The sequence below is a fragment of the Hyla sarda genome, chromosome 12, assembly GCF_029499605.1.
Source record: "Hyla sarda isolate aHylSar1 chromosome 12, aHylSar1.hap1, whole genome shotgun sequence".
Classification (NCBI taxonomy): domain Eukaryota; kingdom Metazoa; phylum Chordata; class Amphibia; order Anura; family Hylidae; genus Hyla; species Hyla sarda.
In genome coordinates, this window is record NC_079200.1 from 4,851,532 (window position 1) to 4,871,590 (window position 20,059).

General features: G+C 45.2%; 1 protein-coding gene across 2 annotated transcripts in view; it reads right to left on the reverse strand.

Moving 5' to 3' along the window:
* The window catches only part of ERGIC3 (ERGIC and golgi 3), a 47,571-nt gene that overhangs the window by 22,887 nt on the left and 4,625 nt on the right, over positions 1-20,059 (reverse strand). For both annotated transcript variants that reach the window (XM_056547714.1, XM_056547715.1), the window contains exons 2-5: positions 10,053-10,123; positions 8,381-8,468; positions 4,011-4,130; positions 2,454-2,550 (exon numbers count right to left, since the gene is read on the reverse strand). In XM_056547714.1, the coding sequence (XP_056403689.1) occupies positions 2,454-2,550; positions 4,011-4,130; positions 8,381-8,468; positions 10,053-10,123 (376 nt within the window). The remainder of the gene's footprint in view (positions 1-2,453; positions 2,551-4,010; positions 4,131-8,380; positions 8,469-10,052; positions 10,124-20,059) is intronic.

The following is a 20,059-nucleotide window of genomic DNA, read 5'->3' on the forward strand; positions in this document are numbered from 1 at the left end:
GGGGGGGGGTTGCATATATATAACATGCGCTGCGGGGGAGGGGCCATTTATAACATGCGCTGTGCGGGGGGGGGGGCATATATAACATGCGCTGTGCGGGGGGGCCATATATAACATGCGCTGTGCGGGGGGAGGGCCATATATAACATGCGCTGTGCGGGGGGAGGGCATATATAACATGCGCTGTGCGGGGGGAGGGCATATATAACATGCGCTGTGCGGGGGGGCCATATATAACATGCGCTGTGCGGGGGGGGCCATATATAACATGCGCTGTGCGGGGGGAGGGCCATATATAACATGCGCTGTGCGGGGGGAGGGCCATATATAACATGCGCTGTGCGGGGGGGGGCCATATATAACATGCGCTGTGCGGGGGGGGGGGCATATATAACATGCGCTGTGCGGGGGGGGGCATATATAACATGCGCTGTGCGGGGGGGGGCATATATAACATGCGCTGTGCGGGGGGGCATATATAACATGCGCTGTGCGGGGGGGGGCATATATAACATGCGCTGTGCGGGGGGGGGCATATATAACATGCGCTATGCGGGGCGGGGGGGGCGGTGGCATATATAACCTGCGCTGTGCGGGGGGGGGGGGGGGGGCATATATATAACATGCGCTGTGCGGGGGGGGGGGTTGCATATATATAACATGCGCTGCGGGGGAGGGGCCATTTATAACATGCGCTGTGCGGGGGGGGGGGGGCATATATAACATGCGCTGTGCGGGGGGGCCATATATAACATGCGCTGTGCGGGGGGAGGGCCATATATAACATGCGCTGTGCGGGGGGAGGGCATATATAACATGCGCTGTGCGGGGGGAGGGCATATATAACATGCGCTGTGCGGGGGGAGGGCATATATAACATGCGCTGTGCGGGGGGAGGGCATATATAACATGCGCTGTGCGGGGGGGCATATATAACATGCGCTGTGCGGGGGGGCATATATAACATGCGCTGTGCGGGGGGGGCATATATAACATGCGCTGTGCGGGGGGGCATATATAACATGCGCTGTGCGGGGGGGCATATATAACATGCGCTGTGCGGGGGGGGGGGGCATATATAACATGCGCTGTGCGGGGGGGGGCATATATAACATGCGCTGTGCGGGGGGGGGCATATATAACATGCGCTGTGCGGGGGGGGGGCATATATAACATGCGCTGTGCGGGGGGCATATATAACATGCGCTGTGCGGGGGGCATATATAACATGCGCTGTGCGGGGGGAGGGCATATATAACATGCGCTGTGCGGGGGGAGGGCATATATAACATGCGCTGTGCGGGGGGGCATATATAACATGCGCTGTGCGGGGGGGCATATATAACATGCGCTGTGCGGGGGGGCATATATAACATGCGCTGTGCGGGGGGAGGGCATATATAACATGCGCTGTGCGGGGGGAGGGCATATATAACATGCGCTGTGCGGGGGGGCATATATAACATGCGCTGTGCGGGGGGGCATATATAACATGCGCTGTGCGGGGGGGCATATATAACATGCGCTGTGCGGGGGGGGGGGCATATATAACATGCGCTGTGCGGGGGGGGGGCATATATAACATGCGCTGTGCGGGGGGGGGCATATATAACATGCGCTGTGCGGGGGGGGGGCATATATAACATGCGCTGTGCGGGGGGGGGCATATATAACATGCGCTGTGCGGGGGGCATATATAACATGCGCTGTGCGGGGGGCATATATAACATGCGCTGTGCGGGGGGCATATATAACATGCGCTGTGCGGGGGGCATATATAACATGCGCTGTGCGGGGGGCATATATAACATGCGCTGTGCGGGGGGCATATATAACATGCGCTGTGGTGGGTATATGATAGCGCTGTGCGGGGGGGCAAGATATATAGAAGCTGTGGGGGCATATACAAAACCCCCAGCGATTCTATATATCTTTCCCCACCGCAGCTCTTCTATTTGAGAACCCGCAGGGATCCCTGATCGGCTCCTCAGTACCGGCCATGCAGGGATCCCGGCGGGGAATTTGAAAATTTAAGTAAAATACATTGTACATCACTGGGGAGCGGACCATGCCGCCCACTCCCCTGCTTAATAACTTTTGATCGGATTGGGTCTCAGAAGTGAGACCCAATGCGATCAACCCCTTTGCCCCTGTACTTCTACCCCCAACATGGAACAGACCCTGCTCCATGATGGGGGTAGGATTCACTCGGTATTCAGTAATTTCCCGACAGCTCAGAGCTGTCGGGTTTTAGTGAAGAAAAATTCACAGGTTTTCCTGTGAGTTTTTCATCATACTCCGAGTGTTTTTTCTCGGGAACACGCCCCTTTTTGTGATAACCACGCCCATTTTGACGGGTTTAAAAAACACTCGGAGTGCTGATATATTTTGTCGGGTTGACATTAGTAAATGAGGGCTACTATGTATATAACAGAACTGTTTGATATAAATACCTAATATCTTCAGTTTCTGCACCGTAGCAACTTTCACAGCGCGACGGATCTAATGATTTTGGGTCAAACACCACGGGCTCTTCTGCTTTTCCCATATCTAAAATTATATAAAAATAAAAAAAAATTATAAATTTCATATTCAATTCAGCATTTTAGTTAACATTTTATCCCAAAATATTTAGTAAATTTGAGGCCCCTGTAATTGGAGCAGTAGCGGTCTTTTCATATTTATATAGCGATGTTTCATATTCCCCTTTGGAAGCAACAGCCGAGCACTATTTCCGCCAGTATGGTGGCAGTGAATGAAGCGGCGGCCATGTTTGTGCATTACTACTACACTCACAGGGCGCGCTGGGATCTCCATTCTTGAAGTTTCAATGCAGAGGACCCATCGGTGATGACACACTGGCCAACGGGGGAGATTCATCAAAACCTGTGCGGAGGTAAATGGGGCAGTTGCCCATAGTAATCAGATTACTTTTATTTTTCAGAGGACCTTTTAAAAAATGATGTGATCTGATTGGTTGCTATGGGTAACTGCACTTCTTTACCTCTCTGCAGGTTTTGATAAATCTCCCCCAATGTCTAAATTTTTCTGGCAGGAGATCTGAGCGCCGTGTAAACCCCAAAAATGACAAAGATACAGAGATAAATTTGACAAAGTCGTCTGTCCACAGTTCTGACCTCTGTCTAAGGGCAACGGTTGTTACTTGCATAAGCAAAAAAAAATATAAAAATAATAATTTTTAATTCCTCCGCACTACAATCACAAGTGTCATGTGGGCGGTCCCCTGCTTGCGCAGTATCTTGAACTTTCTTTACTAAACGCTCCCCAACATGTCCCCACTGCTGAGCGACCATTTAAACATGTAAAGTGATCACAACAAACAAGAATTGAGGCGAACCCCCCCCCCCCCCCCTAATTTATATTTTTTGGGTTATAAGACCGTTCTGCACTTTTAGCTACTCCCACCCTCACAGAAAATGTGCCCAACCTGAAAACCATAGAACATGTCCAGTTCAGACAAGAGACCATCACATGGAGTATTGAAGTGAACGTATCGCTATAATAACACTGCGCATTGTTTACGTTGACCTGTATATCATATTTGATGCTATTCTCCCCAACCTGCATTAAGAGGCGGCGCTTCCCCCTCTATAGCAGCCATCTGCAGAGCTGTAGAACAGGATTATGATGACTGCTTATGGGACGGAGCGGGAAGCCCTCTTTTGCATGACTAGTGTTATGCGGAAGGGAGAATGGCCGCTCGTCGCGACGCTTAATATTAATCACCAAATTTGAAACATGTTTTTTTAAAACACATTTCACTCCTCGACTCACCGCCATCTCTGTTCTGAAGACTCGCAGACTTAAAAAGTGGAGCTGAATGGAGATTGCAGCAAGGCGAAAAGTGATACATGTATCCGATTGGTGGGGACCCAGCACTGAGCGCCCGACCAATCAACATTTTTGGAAGTGACTGGATTCACTCCTATAATGGTTCATATAGGTCGACGTTTAAAAAGACAACAAATTTACATCCCCGCGGTACTTACCGTGTTTCTCGGCTTCTGAGGTCACCGCCTTTCCGTCCTTATCCAGCCTCTGCTTGAAGAGATTGTGCTCCACATCCAGCTGCTGCTCCCCAGCTACGTCCATGGCGTCTATGCTCAGATCTGCCGCACAAGACAGAAGTCACATGATCAGACAAGTAGACTACCTGCCTCAGTGTGTTATATATATGTTATCACTTATTGACGCCACTTTATGATTATATTCTGCAAAAAACAAAAAACACAAAAAACAAGTAGTCGCTGTAATAGCCGCTACCAGATAACAGGGAAGGTGAGAGTTAATACATTTTCCATCGGAACCCTCTAGTCCAGTGTTTTCCAGTGTGTCTCCAGCTGTTGCAAAACTACAAATCCCAGAGGGTTCTGATGGCAGCCAGTATCCAATCGTGGCCCAGGACAGGGAACAGAACAATCAAGTAAAGATCGTCCTACAGGGACAGTAGAAGCTCTGGAGTAAGAATGGATCCAATAAAGTAACAATGTCACCTCTGCTTCACCCTCTGTCTACCCGCCTAACCAATACTCAAAGCCTCATCTGCCTGCACGCTCCTCTCCATGGATACTGCGCATGTGTCGCTTCCACTGTCTAAGATGGCTGCAAAGCATCCGGGTGTACCATGAATGCGGCGCATGCGCAGTAGCTGCGGAAATGAGCGAGCAGACAGACGAAGCTTTATGAATATTAATTAGCCGGGCAGATGGAGGACGAAGCAGAAATGACATTACCGTGAATACCGTGGAGGGTCTTGGGAACGTCCCCTGTGAACCAAACATATACCTAAAAAAAGAATAAGTGACTAATGGAGTAACAAAGCTAAATAAAAAAATAAATAAATAAAAGATATAAACAAAAAATATATAAATATAATAATTCTTAATAAAATGAAATTATATTTGTATTAATAAATATTTATTTAAACAAAATAAAAACAAAACACATACAAAAACCACCACTCTGTGTCATTCTACCCTTAAAGTGCAATGGAGGGAAAAAAAAAAAAAAAAAAAGGGAAATGACAGAATTGCACACTTTAACCTCCCCTTCCATCCCCAAAAAATGTTAATAAAAAAAAATAACCAATAAGTAACCATTCAGATAAACTATTTAATTTTTCAGAGGTCTTTTAAAACAATGATGTGATCCGATCGGTTGCTATGGGCAACTGCACTACTTTACCCGACTCAGACATGTAAAGTGATGACGACAAACTAGAATTGAGGCGACACCCCAACCCCCCATTTTTTTTTCCGGGTTACAAGCGCGTTCTGCACTTTCGGCTACTCCCACCCTCACAGCAAATGTGCCGAACCTGAAAACCACAGAACAGGCATAGGCAACCTTCAGCCCTTCAGATGTTTCCCATGATGCTCTTACAGCCAGAATGCTGCCAAAATCATCATGGGAGATTTAGTCAAAAACATCTGCAGTGCCGGAAGGACCTGGAGGGAGACTATGGGAAAACAAAATAAGATTTTCCTTGGCTTTTGAAGGGTTACTGTCATTAGAACAAAACTTTTGGCACACTGCCCAGACAAAGGAAAGGGTTAACCTGAAGCTTGAGTAATAAATCATGGCGTCCTGGTGCTGCCGCAGTCGGTGGACTCTCTGATACAGTTTCTATTTGGCAGCGCTTGAAACCTCATTCATTATACAAATACGATCAACTAAATGGTGGCGAAAAGAGGAGGAAATGACGCGGCATCAGGATAAAAGGCCAGGAACCAAACATCACGGTGAAAAGAACAGGAACAGTAGAGGGAGGAACGGTAGAAAATGCTCAGGTCAGGATAGTCCCCTCTCAAAGGCTGCTGAGATGAGAGAGAAGCCATGATTTACCTTTCAGGGACAGTGTGGATCCTCTGGAGGAGGCAGATAAGCCTTTTGGCTGTCTGGGCATGCTGGGAGTTTTAGTTTTGCAACTGTCTGACTGACTGCTACCTCTGCAACGCCTACAGCAGTGTTCTATAACAAGGGAGTCTCCAGCTGTTGCAAGACTACATGTATAAAGACTGATTCCTCTGCACGTCCTATAGCATTGTTTTCCAGCAAGTGTGTCAAGATGTTGCAAAACCACAACTCCCACCATGCTGAGAGTTGTAGTTTTTCAACTTCCTGTATATCGACTAATACCACTGCGCTGCCTATAGCATCGTTTTCCAACCAGACAGCCTCCAGCTGTTGCAAAACTACAACTCTCAGCATGCCTTCACAGTCTGTCTGTCCGGGCCTGATGGGTCACAGTTTGGAGATCACTGCACTGAAGGATGAGAGGGAAGCCTTGATTTACCTTTTATGGACTGTGTCAACTGGAGGAGGCAGGCAAGCCTTTGATTGTCCAGGCATGTTGGGTGTTGCAACAGCTGAAGGCACCCTAGTTGGGAAACACTGGAGCTAGAGAATGCACTGCCTATAGCATAGTTTTCTAACCAGGGGGCATTCAGCTGTTTCAAAACTACAACTCTCAGCATGCCCGGACAGCCAAAGGCTGTCCGGGCTTGCTGGGAGTTGTAGTTTTGTAACTGCCTGTATAAGGACTGATACCTCTGCACCGCCTATAGCATTGTTCCCTAACAAGTTGGCCTCCAGATGTTGCAAAACTACAACTCCCAGCATGCACGGACGGCTTTTTTCTATTTTATATGCACATCAAAATTGCCCCTCCCCGGCTGTCAATCACCAGCTGGCGTTCCCATGGCTCCCTGGCGGAATGTGACATTGACAGTATGTGCGGCACTTTATGGCTTGTTGCACTTTGCCCTTTGATTGTTGCAGTATATTGCCATCACACTGTGTTTGTGTGGCCTTAATACACTATTTGCTTTATGTAACAATTGGTACTAATATGAGGTTTATACTGTTCGGGATTACCGCGCGCGCACTTATCTGTTGCTAAATTCGTCTTTTTATGTATTTTCATGATTTTGTTGTTTTTGTGTATTAAAAAAAAGACACACATATATATATATATATATATATATATATATATATATATATATATATATATATATATATACACACACACATACATACATACATATATATATATATATATATATTTCATACACACACCGCGGCGAAATCACGGCGTCCAGAACAGCTGGTCCCTACCTTCCTCCTGTGTGTCCGATCGCCAAATGACTGCTCCATGACTGAGATCCAGGCATGAGCAGTCAAGCGGCAGAATCATTGAGCAATGTTATCCTATGGGATAACAATGATCAACGTAAAAGCTCAGAGTGTGCAGTGTTATAGCCCCCTATGGGATAACAATCATCAGTGTGTGCAGTGTTATAGCCCCCTATGGGATAACAATGATCAGTGCGTACAGTGTTATAGTCTCCTATGGGATAACAAAGATCAGTGTAAGATCAGTGTGTGCAGTGTTATAGGTCCCTATGGGATAACAATGATCAGTATAAGAGGATCAGTGTGTGCAGTGTTAAAGTCTCCTATGGGATAACAATGATCAACGTAAAAGATCAGAGTGTGCAGTGTTATAGTCTCCTATGGGATAACAATGATCAACGTAAAAGATCAGAGTGTGCAGTGTTATAGTCTCCTATGGGATAACAATGATCAACGTAAAAGATCAGAGTGTGCAGTGTTATAGTCTCCTATGGGATAATCATGATCAGCATAAGAGATCAGTGTGTGCAGTGTTATAGCCCTCTATGGGATAACAATGATCAGTGTGTGCAGTGTTATAGCCCCCTATGGGATAACAATGATCAGTGCGTACAGTGCTATAGTCTCCTATGGGATAACAAAGATCAGTGTGTGCAGTATTATAGTCTATGGGATAACAATCATCAGTGTGTGCAGTGTTATAGGTCCCTATGGGATAACAATGATCAGTGTAAGAGATCAGTGTGCGCAGTGTTATAGACTCCTATGGGAGCTATAACACTGGCAAAAAAATAAAAAATAAAAAGTTAATAAAGATAATTTCACCACTTCCCTAATAAAAGTTTGAATCACCCCCCTTTTCCCCATAAAAAAAATAAAAAAAAAGTGCAAATAAAAATAAACATATATGGTATCGCCGCCTGCAGAAATGTCCGAATAAAAATATATAGTTAATTAAACCAAAATAGCGTATTTCTGGTCACTTTTTATATCATAAAAAAAATGAATAAAAAGCGATCAAAGTCCAATTAATACATAAATGGTACCGATAAAAATTTCAGATCACATCGCAAAAAATGAGCCCTCATACCGCCCCATACACGGAAAAATAAATAAAAAAGTTATAGGGGTCAGAAGGTGACAATTTTAAACAAATTTTCCTGCATGTAGTTATGAATTTTTAAAGGTAAGTTCGATAATCTCCCGTATACAGACGTTTACTCACAGGCACACGGCATATGTGGAAATATTATATCGATGTTAATCTTTAACTTATCTCCTCTGGATTTGTCGACAAATAATTCCGGATAGACCTGAAAGAGAAAAAAAAAAAATTTAAAACAGACAAAATTGTGGAGATCATTTCTGCAAGACAAAGGGTCGACAAACCCCATGAAGCGCATCACCGCTTGTCAATGTCTGATTTAACAGTGGTCTTTAACCTGCAGACCTCCAGATGTTCCAAAACTACAACTCCCAGCATGCCCGGACAGCCATCGGCTGTCCGGGCATTCTGGGAGTTGTAGTTTTGAAACATCTGGAGGTCCGCAGGTTGAAGACCATTGCCCGGGCCTTTGTCATCATCCAGACCCCCTCCCCTTTAGTCTTGTACTCACCTCCGCTCGGCGGGACGTTAGGGTGCGCTGGTCCGGGCCATCTGTGCTGTAGGGACCGTCCGGTGGGGAGGGATAGTCGTTCCGTGCTGTACACTTTCACCGGGGGGGGGGGGGGGGGGGGGGGGGGCGGGGGCCTCTTCTTCGCGCCCGGCCCTGGAATAATGACGTTGCCTTGACGACGACGCACAGGGACGTTCATGAGCAACGTCCCTGTGCGTCGTCATCAAGGCAACGTCATTATTCCAGGGCCGGGCCCGAAGCGTGGAGAAGAGGTCCCCCCTGGTGAAGATGGACAGCCAAGAACGACTATCCCTCCCCACCGGACGGTCCCTACAGCACAGATGGCCTAGACCAGCGCACCCTAACTTCCCACCGAGCAGAGGTGAGTACAAGACTAAAGGGGGTCTGGATGATGACGAAGGCCCGGGCAGTGGTCTTCAACCTGCGGATCTCCAGATGTTTCAAAATTACAACTCCCAGCATGCCCGAACAACTGATGGCTGTCTGGGCTTGCTGGGAGTTGTAGTTGTGAAACATCTGGAGGTCCCCAGGTTGAAGACCACTGAGGGCGGAGAGTTCACTCGAGTATAAGCCGAGGGGGATGTTTTCAGCACGAAAAATCGTGCTGAAAAACTCTGCTTATACTCGAGTATATACGGTATATTAGATTTATAGGGACAGAACGTTGATCCAGGGATTTATTCTGATATTTGGAGTCGGGAAGGAATTTTTACCTCTAGTATGAGGGTTTTTTGCCTCCTCTGGATCAGTAGGGGACTCATTAGGGTTATAGGTTGAATTTGATGGACTCTGATCTTTTTTTCAACCTTATGAACTATGTTACTATCCCAGAATTCTCAAGTGACATCTGGGGCAGTGTTTTCCAACCAGGGTTCCTCCAGCTGTTGAAAAACCAACTCTCAGAATGCCCGGACAGCCAAAGGCAACAGCTGGAGAAACCCTGGTCCCTAAAAAGGACTATTTTTTGTACTCTCACATCTCTTAGGTTATGTTCGCAGAGCAGAACCAGAGATTACATTTCTAATACATATATTTTTATATCCGCACTTATATTTACATAACAAAACTAAGAATCGCAAGCTATACATTTCTTGGTTCATTCACATTGTGCTAAATAAACCCCATTAAAGTCAATGGATCTGTCGACGTCCGTTGTGGCCACGATTGGAGCCTCTGATGAAGATGTGAACAAGGACTTACAATGTAACCTGTAATAAACTGTAAGAAGGTCCCATAAAGGACACAGACACTCGTACTTACTTCTTTAGTGAGAAAATACTGGAGCTCGGAGAAGAATAATATCAGCATTATGAGCCCGCTGATCACCGTAACTGGAGGAGAGAACAAGCACAAGGGTTAATGCGCGGCTGTAGGGTGCAGGCCACAGATGTGTTACATGAAGATTTTCTGCTGACTGTTCACACTCTACAGGGTAAAATTGACACTGAAAATCTGCAGCATTTTCGCACATGTGGAACCCGAACCGATAAATCTTTACAAAGTGGCATGAAGCGGCACGAAGACTCTGTTCACACTACACAGACTACATCCAGCAAATGCATAAAAGAATAAAGGGCCATAGATACCCAGCGTATGTATTTGCCATGCGTTCATTTGACACACTGGGCCCCTATATGTTGACATATGAGTTATTTTCAACTGTTCAAAGCAGTGCGGTAAGTAGGTAGGTGTGCGCGCGCCTGTACAGTGCGGTAAGTAGGTAGGGGTGTGTGCGCGCGCCTGTACAGTGCGGTAAGTAGGTAGGTGTGCGTGCGCCTTTACAGTGCGGTAGGTAGGCCTAAGACTCTGAGGCCCGGGATCTCTAGGATGTGACGGAGCTGAGGCCCGGGATCTCTAGGATCTGATGGAGCTGAGGCCCGGGATCTCTAGGATGTGACGGAGCTGAGGCCTGGGATCTCTAGGATGTGACGGAGCTGAGGCCCGGGATCTCTAGGATGTGACGGAGCTGAGGCCCGGGATCTCTAGGATGTGACGGAGCTGAGGCCCGGGATCTCTAGGATGTGACGGAGCTGAGGCCCGGGATCTCTAGGATGTGACGGAGCTGAGGCCCGGGATCTCTAGGATCTGACGGAGCTGAGGCCCGGGATCTCTAGGATCTGACGGAGCTGAGGCCCGGGATCTCTAGGATCTGACGGAGCTGAGGCCCGGGATCTCTAGGATCTGACGGAGCGGAGGCCCGGGATCTCTAGGATCTGACGGAGCTGAGGCCCGGGATCTCTAGGATCTGACGGAGCTGAGGCCCGGGATCTCTAGGATCTGACGGAGCTGAGGCCGGGATCTCTAGGATGTGACGGAGCTGAGGCCCGGGATCTCTAGGATGTGACGGAGCTGAGGCCCGGGATCTCTAGGATGTGACGGAGCTGAGGCCCGGGATCTCTAGGATCTGACGGAGCTGAGGCCCGGGATCTCTAGGATCTGACGGAGCTGAGGCCCGGGATCTCTAGGATCTGACGGAGCTGAGGCCCGGGATCTCTAGGATCTGACGGAGCTGAGGCCCGGGATCTCTAGGATCTGACGGAGCTGAGGCCCGGGATCTCTAGGATCTGACGGAGCTGAGGCCCGGGATCTCTAGGATGTGACGGAGCTGAGGCCGGGATCTCTAGGATGTGACAGAGCCGAGGCCTGGGATCTCTAGGATGTGACGGAGCTGAGGCCTGGGATCTCTAGGATGTGATGGAGCTGAGGCCTGGATCTCTAGGATGTGATGGAGCTGAGGCCTGGGATCTCTAGGATGTGACGGAGCTGAGGCCGGGATCTCTAGGATGTGACGGAGCTGAGGCCTGGGATCTCTAGGATGTGACGGAGCTGAGGCCTGGGATCTCTAGGATGTGACGGCGCTGAAGCCTGGATCTCTAGGATGTGGACGGAGCTGAGGCCTGGGATCTCTAGGATGTGGACAGAGCTGAGGCCTGGGATCTCTAGGATGTGGACGGAGCTGAGGCCTGGGATCTCTAGGATGTGACGGAGCTGAGGCCTGGGATCTCTAGGATGTGACGGAGCTGAGGCCTGGGATCTCTAGGATGTGGACAGAGCTGAGGCCTGGGATCTCTAGGATGTGACGGAGCTGAGGCCTGGGATCTCTAGGATGTGGACGGAGCTGAGGCCTGGGATCTCTAGGATGTGACGGAGCTGAGGCCTGGGATCTCTAGGATGTGACGGCGCTGAAGCCTGGGATCTCTAGGATCTGACGGAGCTGAGGCCTGGGATCTATAGGATGTGACGGAGCTGAGGCCTGGGATCTCTAGGATGTGGACGGAGCTGAGGCCTGGGATCTCTAGGATGTGACGGAGCTGAGGCCTGGGATCTCTAGGATGTGACGGCGCTGAAGCCTGGGATCTCTAGGATCTGACGGAGCTGAGGCCTGGGATCTATAGGATCTGACGGAGCTGAGGCCTGGGATCTATAGGATGTGATGGAGCTGAGGCCTGGGATCTCTAGGATGTGACGGAGCTGAGGCCTGGGATCTATAGGATGTGATGGAGCTGAGGCCTGGGATCTATAGGATGTGATGGAGCTGAGGCCTGGGATCTATAGGATGTGATGGAGCTGAGGCCTGGGATCTATAGGATGTGATGGAGCTGAGGCCTCGTCTTACACTTTAGTCTTTTCTTTGTAATCATCAGTTTTTACCCACAATTCCATAGTAACCAATCAGATCGCTTCTTTCATTTTTAACAAGGCCTCTGAAAAAGGAAAGCAGTGATCTGATTGGTTGCTATGGGCCTCTTTTCCTCTGGACAGGATTTGATAAATCTCCCTCATGTTTTTTTATTTCTTTTTCCTCGGTCCCTTGTGGTGTCGGCACCTGTGACTTGAGGATGAGAATAAAGACAAACAAAGGGTTAAATGCCACGACTGCAGCGACGTCGCGCCTGAATAATGTGTTTACTGTCTGTAAAGCCAATATGTACCCAGATAGAATAACACGGAGCATCCGGCACACGGGTCACATGACACATTATACTCCATAACCCGCACAAGAAACATGAAGGGAACGTTCACACCTACAGGATCTGCTGCAGAAAATATACGTCATGACCGTAAATGTTGTCCCCCTGAAATGTTTCTATAAAATGAAGTATTCCTCACAGGAAAGGATTGCAGTAACACAGGTTTATTCCCTTTGTGTATATATATATATAGATCTCCTCTCCTCTGTATATATATAGTTCTCCTCTGTATATATATAGATCTCCTCTCCTCTGTGTATATATATATCTCCTCTCCTCTGTGTATGTATATATATATATATATATATATATATATATATATATATATATATATATAGATCTCCTCTCCTCTGTATATATATATATAGATAGATCTCCTCTCCTCTGTGTATGTGTGTGTGTATATATATATATATATATATATATATATATATATATATATATATAGATCTCCTCTCCTCTGTATATATATATATATATATATATATAGATAGATCTCCTCTCCTCTGTATATATATATTGCAGTAACACATGTTTTGCTATACACAGGTTTATTCCCTTTGTGTGTATATATATATATATATAGATCTCCTCTCCTCTATATATATATATATATATATATATATATATATATGTATATATATATAGATCTCCTCTCCTCTGTATATATATATATATTGCAGTAACACAGGTTTTGCTATACACATGTTTATTCCCTTTGTGTGTATATATATATATAGATCTCCTCTCCTCTGTATATATATATATATATATAGATCTCCTCTCCTCTGTATATATATATATATATATATATATATATATATATATATATATATATATAGATCTCCTCTCCTCTGTATATATATATATAGATCTCCTCTCCTCTGTATATATATATTGCAGTAACACAGGTTTTGCTATACACATGTTTATTCCCTTTGTGTATATATATATATATATATATATAGATCTCCTCTCCTCTGTATATATATATATTGCAGGAACACAGGTTTATTCCCTTTGTGTGTGTATATATATATATATATATATAGATCTCCTCTCCTCTGTGTATATATATATATATATATAGATCTCCTCTCCTCTATATATATATATATATATAGATCTCCTCTCCTCTGTATATATATATATATATATATATATATAGATCTCCTCTCCTCTGTATATATATAGATCTCCTCTCCTCTGTATATATATATATATATATAGATCTCCTCTCCTCTGTATATATATATATATATAGATCTCCTCTCCTCTGTATATATATATATATAGATAGATCTCCTCTCCTCTGTATATATATATTGCAGTAACACATGTTTTGCTATACACAGGTTTATTCCCTTTGTGTGTATATATATATAGATCTCCTCTCCTCTGTATATATATATATATATATATATATATATATATATATATATATATATATATATATATATATATATATGTATATATATATAGATCTCCTCTCCTCTGTATATATATATATTGCAGTAACACAGGTTTTGCTATACACATGTTTATTCCCTTTGTGTATATTGGAACTAAACCAAAAAAGGAGGAAAAAAAAGCAAATTGTGCATAATGTCACCAAACTCCATAAATGGGCTGGACAAAATTATTGTCACCCTTAACCCCTTAAGGCCCACGTTTTTTTTTTTGCTTTTGCACTTTCGTTTTTTCCTCCTCCCCTTTTAAAAATCAGAACCCTTTCAATTTTGCACCTAAAAATCCATATTATGGCTTATTTTTTGCGACACCAATTCTACTTTGCAGTGACATCAGTCATTTTACCCAAAAGTCTACGGCGAAACGGAAAAAAAAAAAAAAATCATTGTGCGACGAAATTGAAGAAAAAACGCCATTTTGTAACTTTTGGGGGTTTCCGTTTCTACACAGTACATTTTTCTGTAAAAATGACACATTATCTTTATTCTGTAGGTCCATACGATTAAAATGATCCCCTACTTATATAGGTTGGATTTTGTTGGAGCAATCAGGTAAGTGGCCCTCCGCTCGTGTCCCAGCTGATCGGGACACCGCATTTTCACTTTTGTGGTCCCGATCAGCCCCGCTGAGCAGCCAGGCAGCTTTCACTTTCATTTTAGACGCGGCTTTCAACTTTGAACGCCGCGTCTAAAGGGTTAATAGCGCTCGGCACCGCGATCGCTGCCGCACGCTATTAGCCCCGGGTCCCTGCATCAGATATAGACCGGGACCGACCCGATATGACGTGGGGTCACCGTGTGACCCCACGTTATATCGCGGGAGCCGGCCAAGGACGTAAATATACGTCCTTGGTAGTTAAGGGGTTAAAGGGGTACTCCGGCGCCAAGACATCTTATCCCCTATCCAAAGGATAGGGGATAAGATGCCTGATCGTGGGGGTCCCGCCGCTGGGGACCCCCGTGATCTTGCACACAGCATCCAGTTATAATCAGTCCCCAGAGCTTGTTCGCTCCGGCTCTGATGACTGGCGATCACGGGGGCCGGAGCATTGTGAGGTCACGGCCCCGCCCCCGTGTGACATCACGCTTCGCCCCCTCAATGCAAGCCCGTCATCGCCAGTAATCAGACCCGGAGCAAACATTCTCCGGGGACTGATTATAACGGGGTGCTGTGTGCAAGATCATGGCGGTCCCCAGCAGCGGGACCCCCGCGATCAGGCATCTAATCCCCTATCCTTTGGATAAGGGATAAGATGTCTTAGCGCCGGAGTACCCCTTTAACTTAATATTTCGTTGCACACCCTTTGTAAAGAATAAATAAAATCAGTGTCTTCCTATAACCATCAATAAGCTTCTTACACCTCTCAGTCGGGATGTTGGACCTCTCTTCCTTTACAAACTGCTCCCGGTCTCTTATTGGACGGCGCCTTTTCCCAACAGTAATTATAAGATCTCTCCACAGGTGATCAATGGGATTTAGATCTGGACTCATTGCTGACACTTCAGAACTCTCCAGCACTTTCTTGTCATCCATTTCTGGGGCCTCTTGACGTATGTTTGGGGTCATTGTCCTGCTGGAAGACCCAAGATCTCGGACACAAACCCAGCTTTCTGACACTGGACTGTACAGTGCGACCCAAAATCCATTGGTAATCCTCAGATTTCATGATGTCTTGTACACATTCAAGGCCCCCAGTGCCAGAGGCAGCAAAACAAAACATTTAAATGTTGACGGATAGTTCGCGCTGACACTGATGCTCCCTGAGCCTGCAGGACAGCTTGAATATCTTTGGAACTTGTTTGGGGCTGCTTATCCACCATCCGGACTATCCTGTGTTGACACCTTTCATCAATATTTCTCTTCTGTCCACACCCAGGGAGATTATCTACAGTGCCATGGGTTGTTAACTTCGTGATAATGTTGCGCACTGTGGACAAAGAAAAATCTAGATCTCTGGAGATGGACTCGGCTGAGCTCGTGGAACGACGGTCCCGTTTTGCGGGTTCTCCGCTTGGTTACGCCCCTTGAAAAAAAATACAAATTTGACATAATGTCACCAAACTCCAAAAATGGGCTGGACAAAATTATTGGCACCCTTACCTTAATATTTGGTCGCACACCCTTTGGAAAAAATAAATGAAATCCGTGTCTTCCTATAACCATCAATAAGCTTCTTACACCTCTCAGCCGGAATGTTGGACCGATCTTCCTATAAACCATCAATAAGCTTCTTACACCTCTCAGCCGGAATGTTGGACCACTCTTCCTATAACCATCAATAAGCTTCTTACACCTCTCAGCCGGAATGTTGGACCACTCTTCCAATAACCATCAATAAGCTTCTTACACCTCTCAGCCGGAATGTTGGACCACTTTTCCGTTACAAACTGCTCCAGATCTCTCTTATTGGAAGGCGCCTTTTTCCAACGCGAAACGGGACCGTCATTCCACAAGCTCAGCTGACCTCATATTTTCTTCTCCCCTACCTGAACCTTTGTATCCCATATACATGATGGAATAAAGAAACCATTCTTTGTCATGAAACTGGGTGAGTATCAGATATGTACTTTTCTCTCTCTTTCACATTTCATACAATGATTTCCATGTAAGCGCACCCCCGACACTGCCGTATCACCCGTCCTCCATCATTTCAGTTATACTCCAGCATTATAGGACCGCTCATTACACTACAGTGACGGCTCTGTCTACTGACACCCCCGAAACTATTCACCGAGGGCAAAAGTGACTACGTTGAGCCCTTATTGTGCGGCTGGAATTATTTCAAAGTCAGTGGAAAAAAATAGCAATTCGCTTCCCCCCCCCCCCCCCCACAAATTCTTTATTTGTGGGACATCATTTTTATAAGTCGCTTTTGAAAATCGAGAAAATACGCCCCATATTTTATCACCCTGTTCATCCCGGGCTGGGCAGTACCCTCAGGCCATATCTGGTTGCCTGACCGCCTGCTAGGACCAAGAAGGAGAGGAGCCCCCTTTGGCTTTCAGGGCATCGTTCTATGAATAGCCCCTTATTCATGCAGCGTTTCTGCAGGCGTCAGGTGTCTCATTCAGAAATCAATGGAGTTGCTACAGTATATGTCAGCATCACTTTTTTTTTGACGTGATGCTGACGGATACCTCTGACATATTGCGGGGACGCAGTGTAGGGTCACAGAGCGCATCCGCAGCATTTTTCACACTGCGGATGCCCCCAGCAGTCACACGGGTGAGATCACTGCTGCGGATGGGTAGCTCAGTGGGTCCAATCATGACTGATGGCGGGAAATCCACCACTATGAGTGGAAACACAAAGCTACCCAGCCGCAGCAGGGAGCTCTTTATTGTGACTGCTGACATGTAATATGCTGCGGGTGTGCGCCGTGTGATCCTACACATTATGCTTTTTTAATTTTTATTACATTTATTTAATAAATTTTTTTTTTTATTTTTTTTTTTTACATTTATTGTTTTTACACTTATTTTATATAATTTTTTTTACATTTTTTTATTGCTTTGAAATACTTAGTAACATGCAGCACCCCGTGATCGTTGTGGGGCGCTACAGGAGAGAGAGAGAGGGAGCCCCCTCCCTCAGTCAAAACTCCTTACAGCTTGCGGTCGCTTCCGACTGTGGCTGTAAGGGTTAAACTGCCAGCACCCAACGTTTTCTTCGGTCCCGGCTGTGCAAAAAGGTCCCAGCTGTGTTACAGCCGAGTCCCTGCCGCGATGTCGTGGGTGCACTGGGCAGCACCCACGAGAACCATGGACGAGTATACATGTTCACGGTCGTTAAGAGGTTAAAGGAACATCACCTGCTTGATACAATCTTATTTATCCACAATGATGAAAGGGGCCAATAATTGTGTCCGGACCATTTTTGGAGTTTGGTGACATTATGTCCAATTTGCTTTTTTTCCTCCTTTTTTGGTTTAGTTCCAATACACACAAAGGGAATAAACATGTGTTACTGCAATATATATATATACACAGAGGAGAGGAGATCTATATATATATATATATATATATATATACAGAGGAGAGGAGATCTATATATATATACAGAGGAGAGGAGATCTATATATATATATATATATATATACAGAGGAGAGGAGAGGAGATCTATATATATATATACACACAAAGGGAATAAACATGTGTATAGCAAAACCTGTGTTACTGCAATATATATATACAGAGGAGAGGAGATCTATATATATATATATACAGAGGAGAGGAGATCTATATATATATATATACACACAAAGGGAATAAACATGTGTATAGCAAAACCTGTGTTACTGCAATATATATATATATACAGAGGAGAGGAGATCTATATATATATATATATATATATATACAGAGGAGAGGAGATCTATATATATATATACAGAGGAGAGGAGATCTATATATATATATACACACAAAGGGAATAAACATGTGTATAGCAAAACCTGTGTTACTGCAATATATATATATATATACAGAGGAGAGGAGATCTATATATATATATATACACAGAGGAGAGGAGATCTATATATATATATATATATACAGAGGAGAGGAGATCTATATATATATATACACAGAGGAGAGGAGATCTATATATATATATATATATATATATACACAGAGGAGAGGAGATCTATATATATATATATATATATATATACAGAGGAGAGGAGATCTATATATATATATATATATATATATATATATATATATATATATATACAGAGGAGAGGAGATCTATATATATATATATACAGAGGAGAGGAGATCTATATATATATATACAGAGGAGAGGAGATCTATATATATATATACAGAGGAGAGGAGATCTATATATATATATATATATATACACACAGAGGAGAGGAGATCTATATATCTATATATATATATATATATACACAAAGGGAATAAACATGTGTATAGCAAAACCTGTGTTACTGCAATATATATATATATATATATATATATATATATATATACACAGAGGAGAGGAGATCTATATATATATATATATATATATATATATATATACATATATATATATACATATACAGAGGAGAGGAGATCTATATATATATACACAAAGGGAATAAACCTGTGTTACTGCAATCCTTTCCTGTGAGAAATACTTCATTATATAGAAACATTTCAGGGGGGACAACATTTACTGCCATGACTGTATATACTATATACACCCCCCCCTATACATACATATATACACACACACACAGCAGATCCTGTACATGTGAATGAACCCAAAAGCTACAATCTGATTGGTCGCCTGAACCTGTGAGTGACCTAAGGATGTGGGGCAGACACCCGCCCCTGCGCCCAGATGCCAGACACCCGCCCCTGCGCCCAGATGCCAGACACCCGCCCCTGCGCCCAGATGCCAGACACCCGCCCCTGCGCCCAGATGCCAGACACCCGCCCCTGCGCCCAGATGCCAGACACCCGCCCCCGCGCCCAGATGCCAGACACACGCCCCCGCCCCCAGATGCCAGACACACGCCCCCGCCCCCAGATGCCAGACACACGCCCCCGCCCCCAGATGCCAGACACACGCCCCCGCCCCCAGATGCCAGACACACGCCCCCGCCCCCAGATGCCAGACACACGCCCCCGCCCCCAGATGCCAGACACCCGCCCCTGCCCCCAGATGCCAGACACCCGCCCCGGCAGCCTCACTAGATTATATTAGGTTACATTTTAAGGGAGTGATCCATAAATTTGCCATAATTGGTGTTTAGGGCATGTACTCCATTATTACCCCACACACAGTCCGGGGCTCCCACCAGTCATTATACCCCAC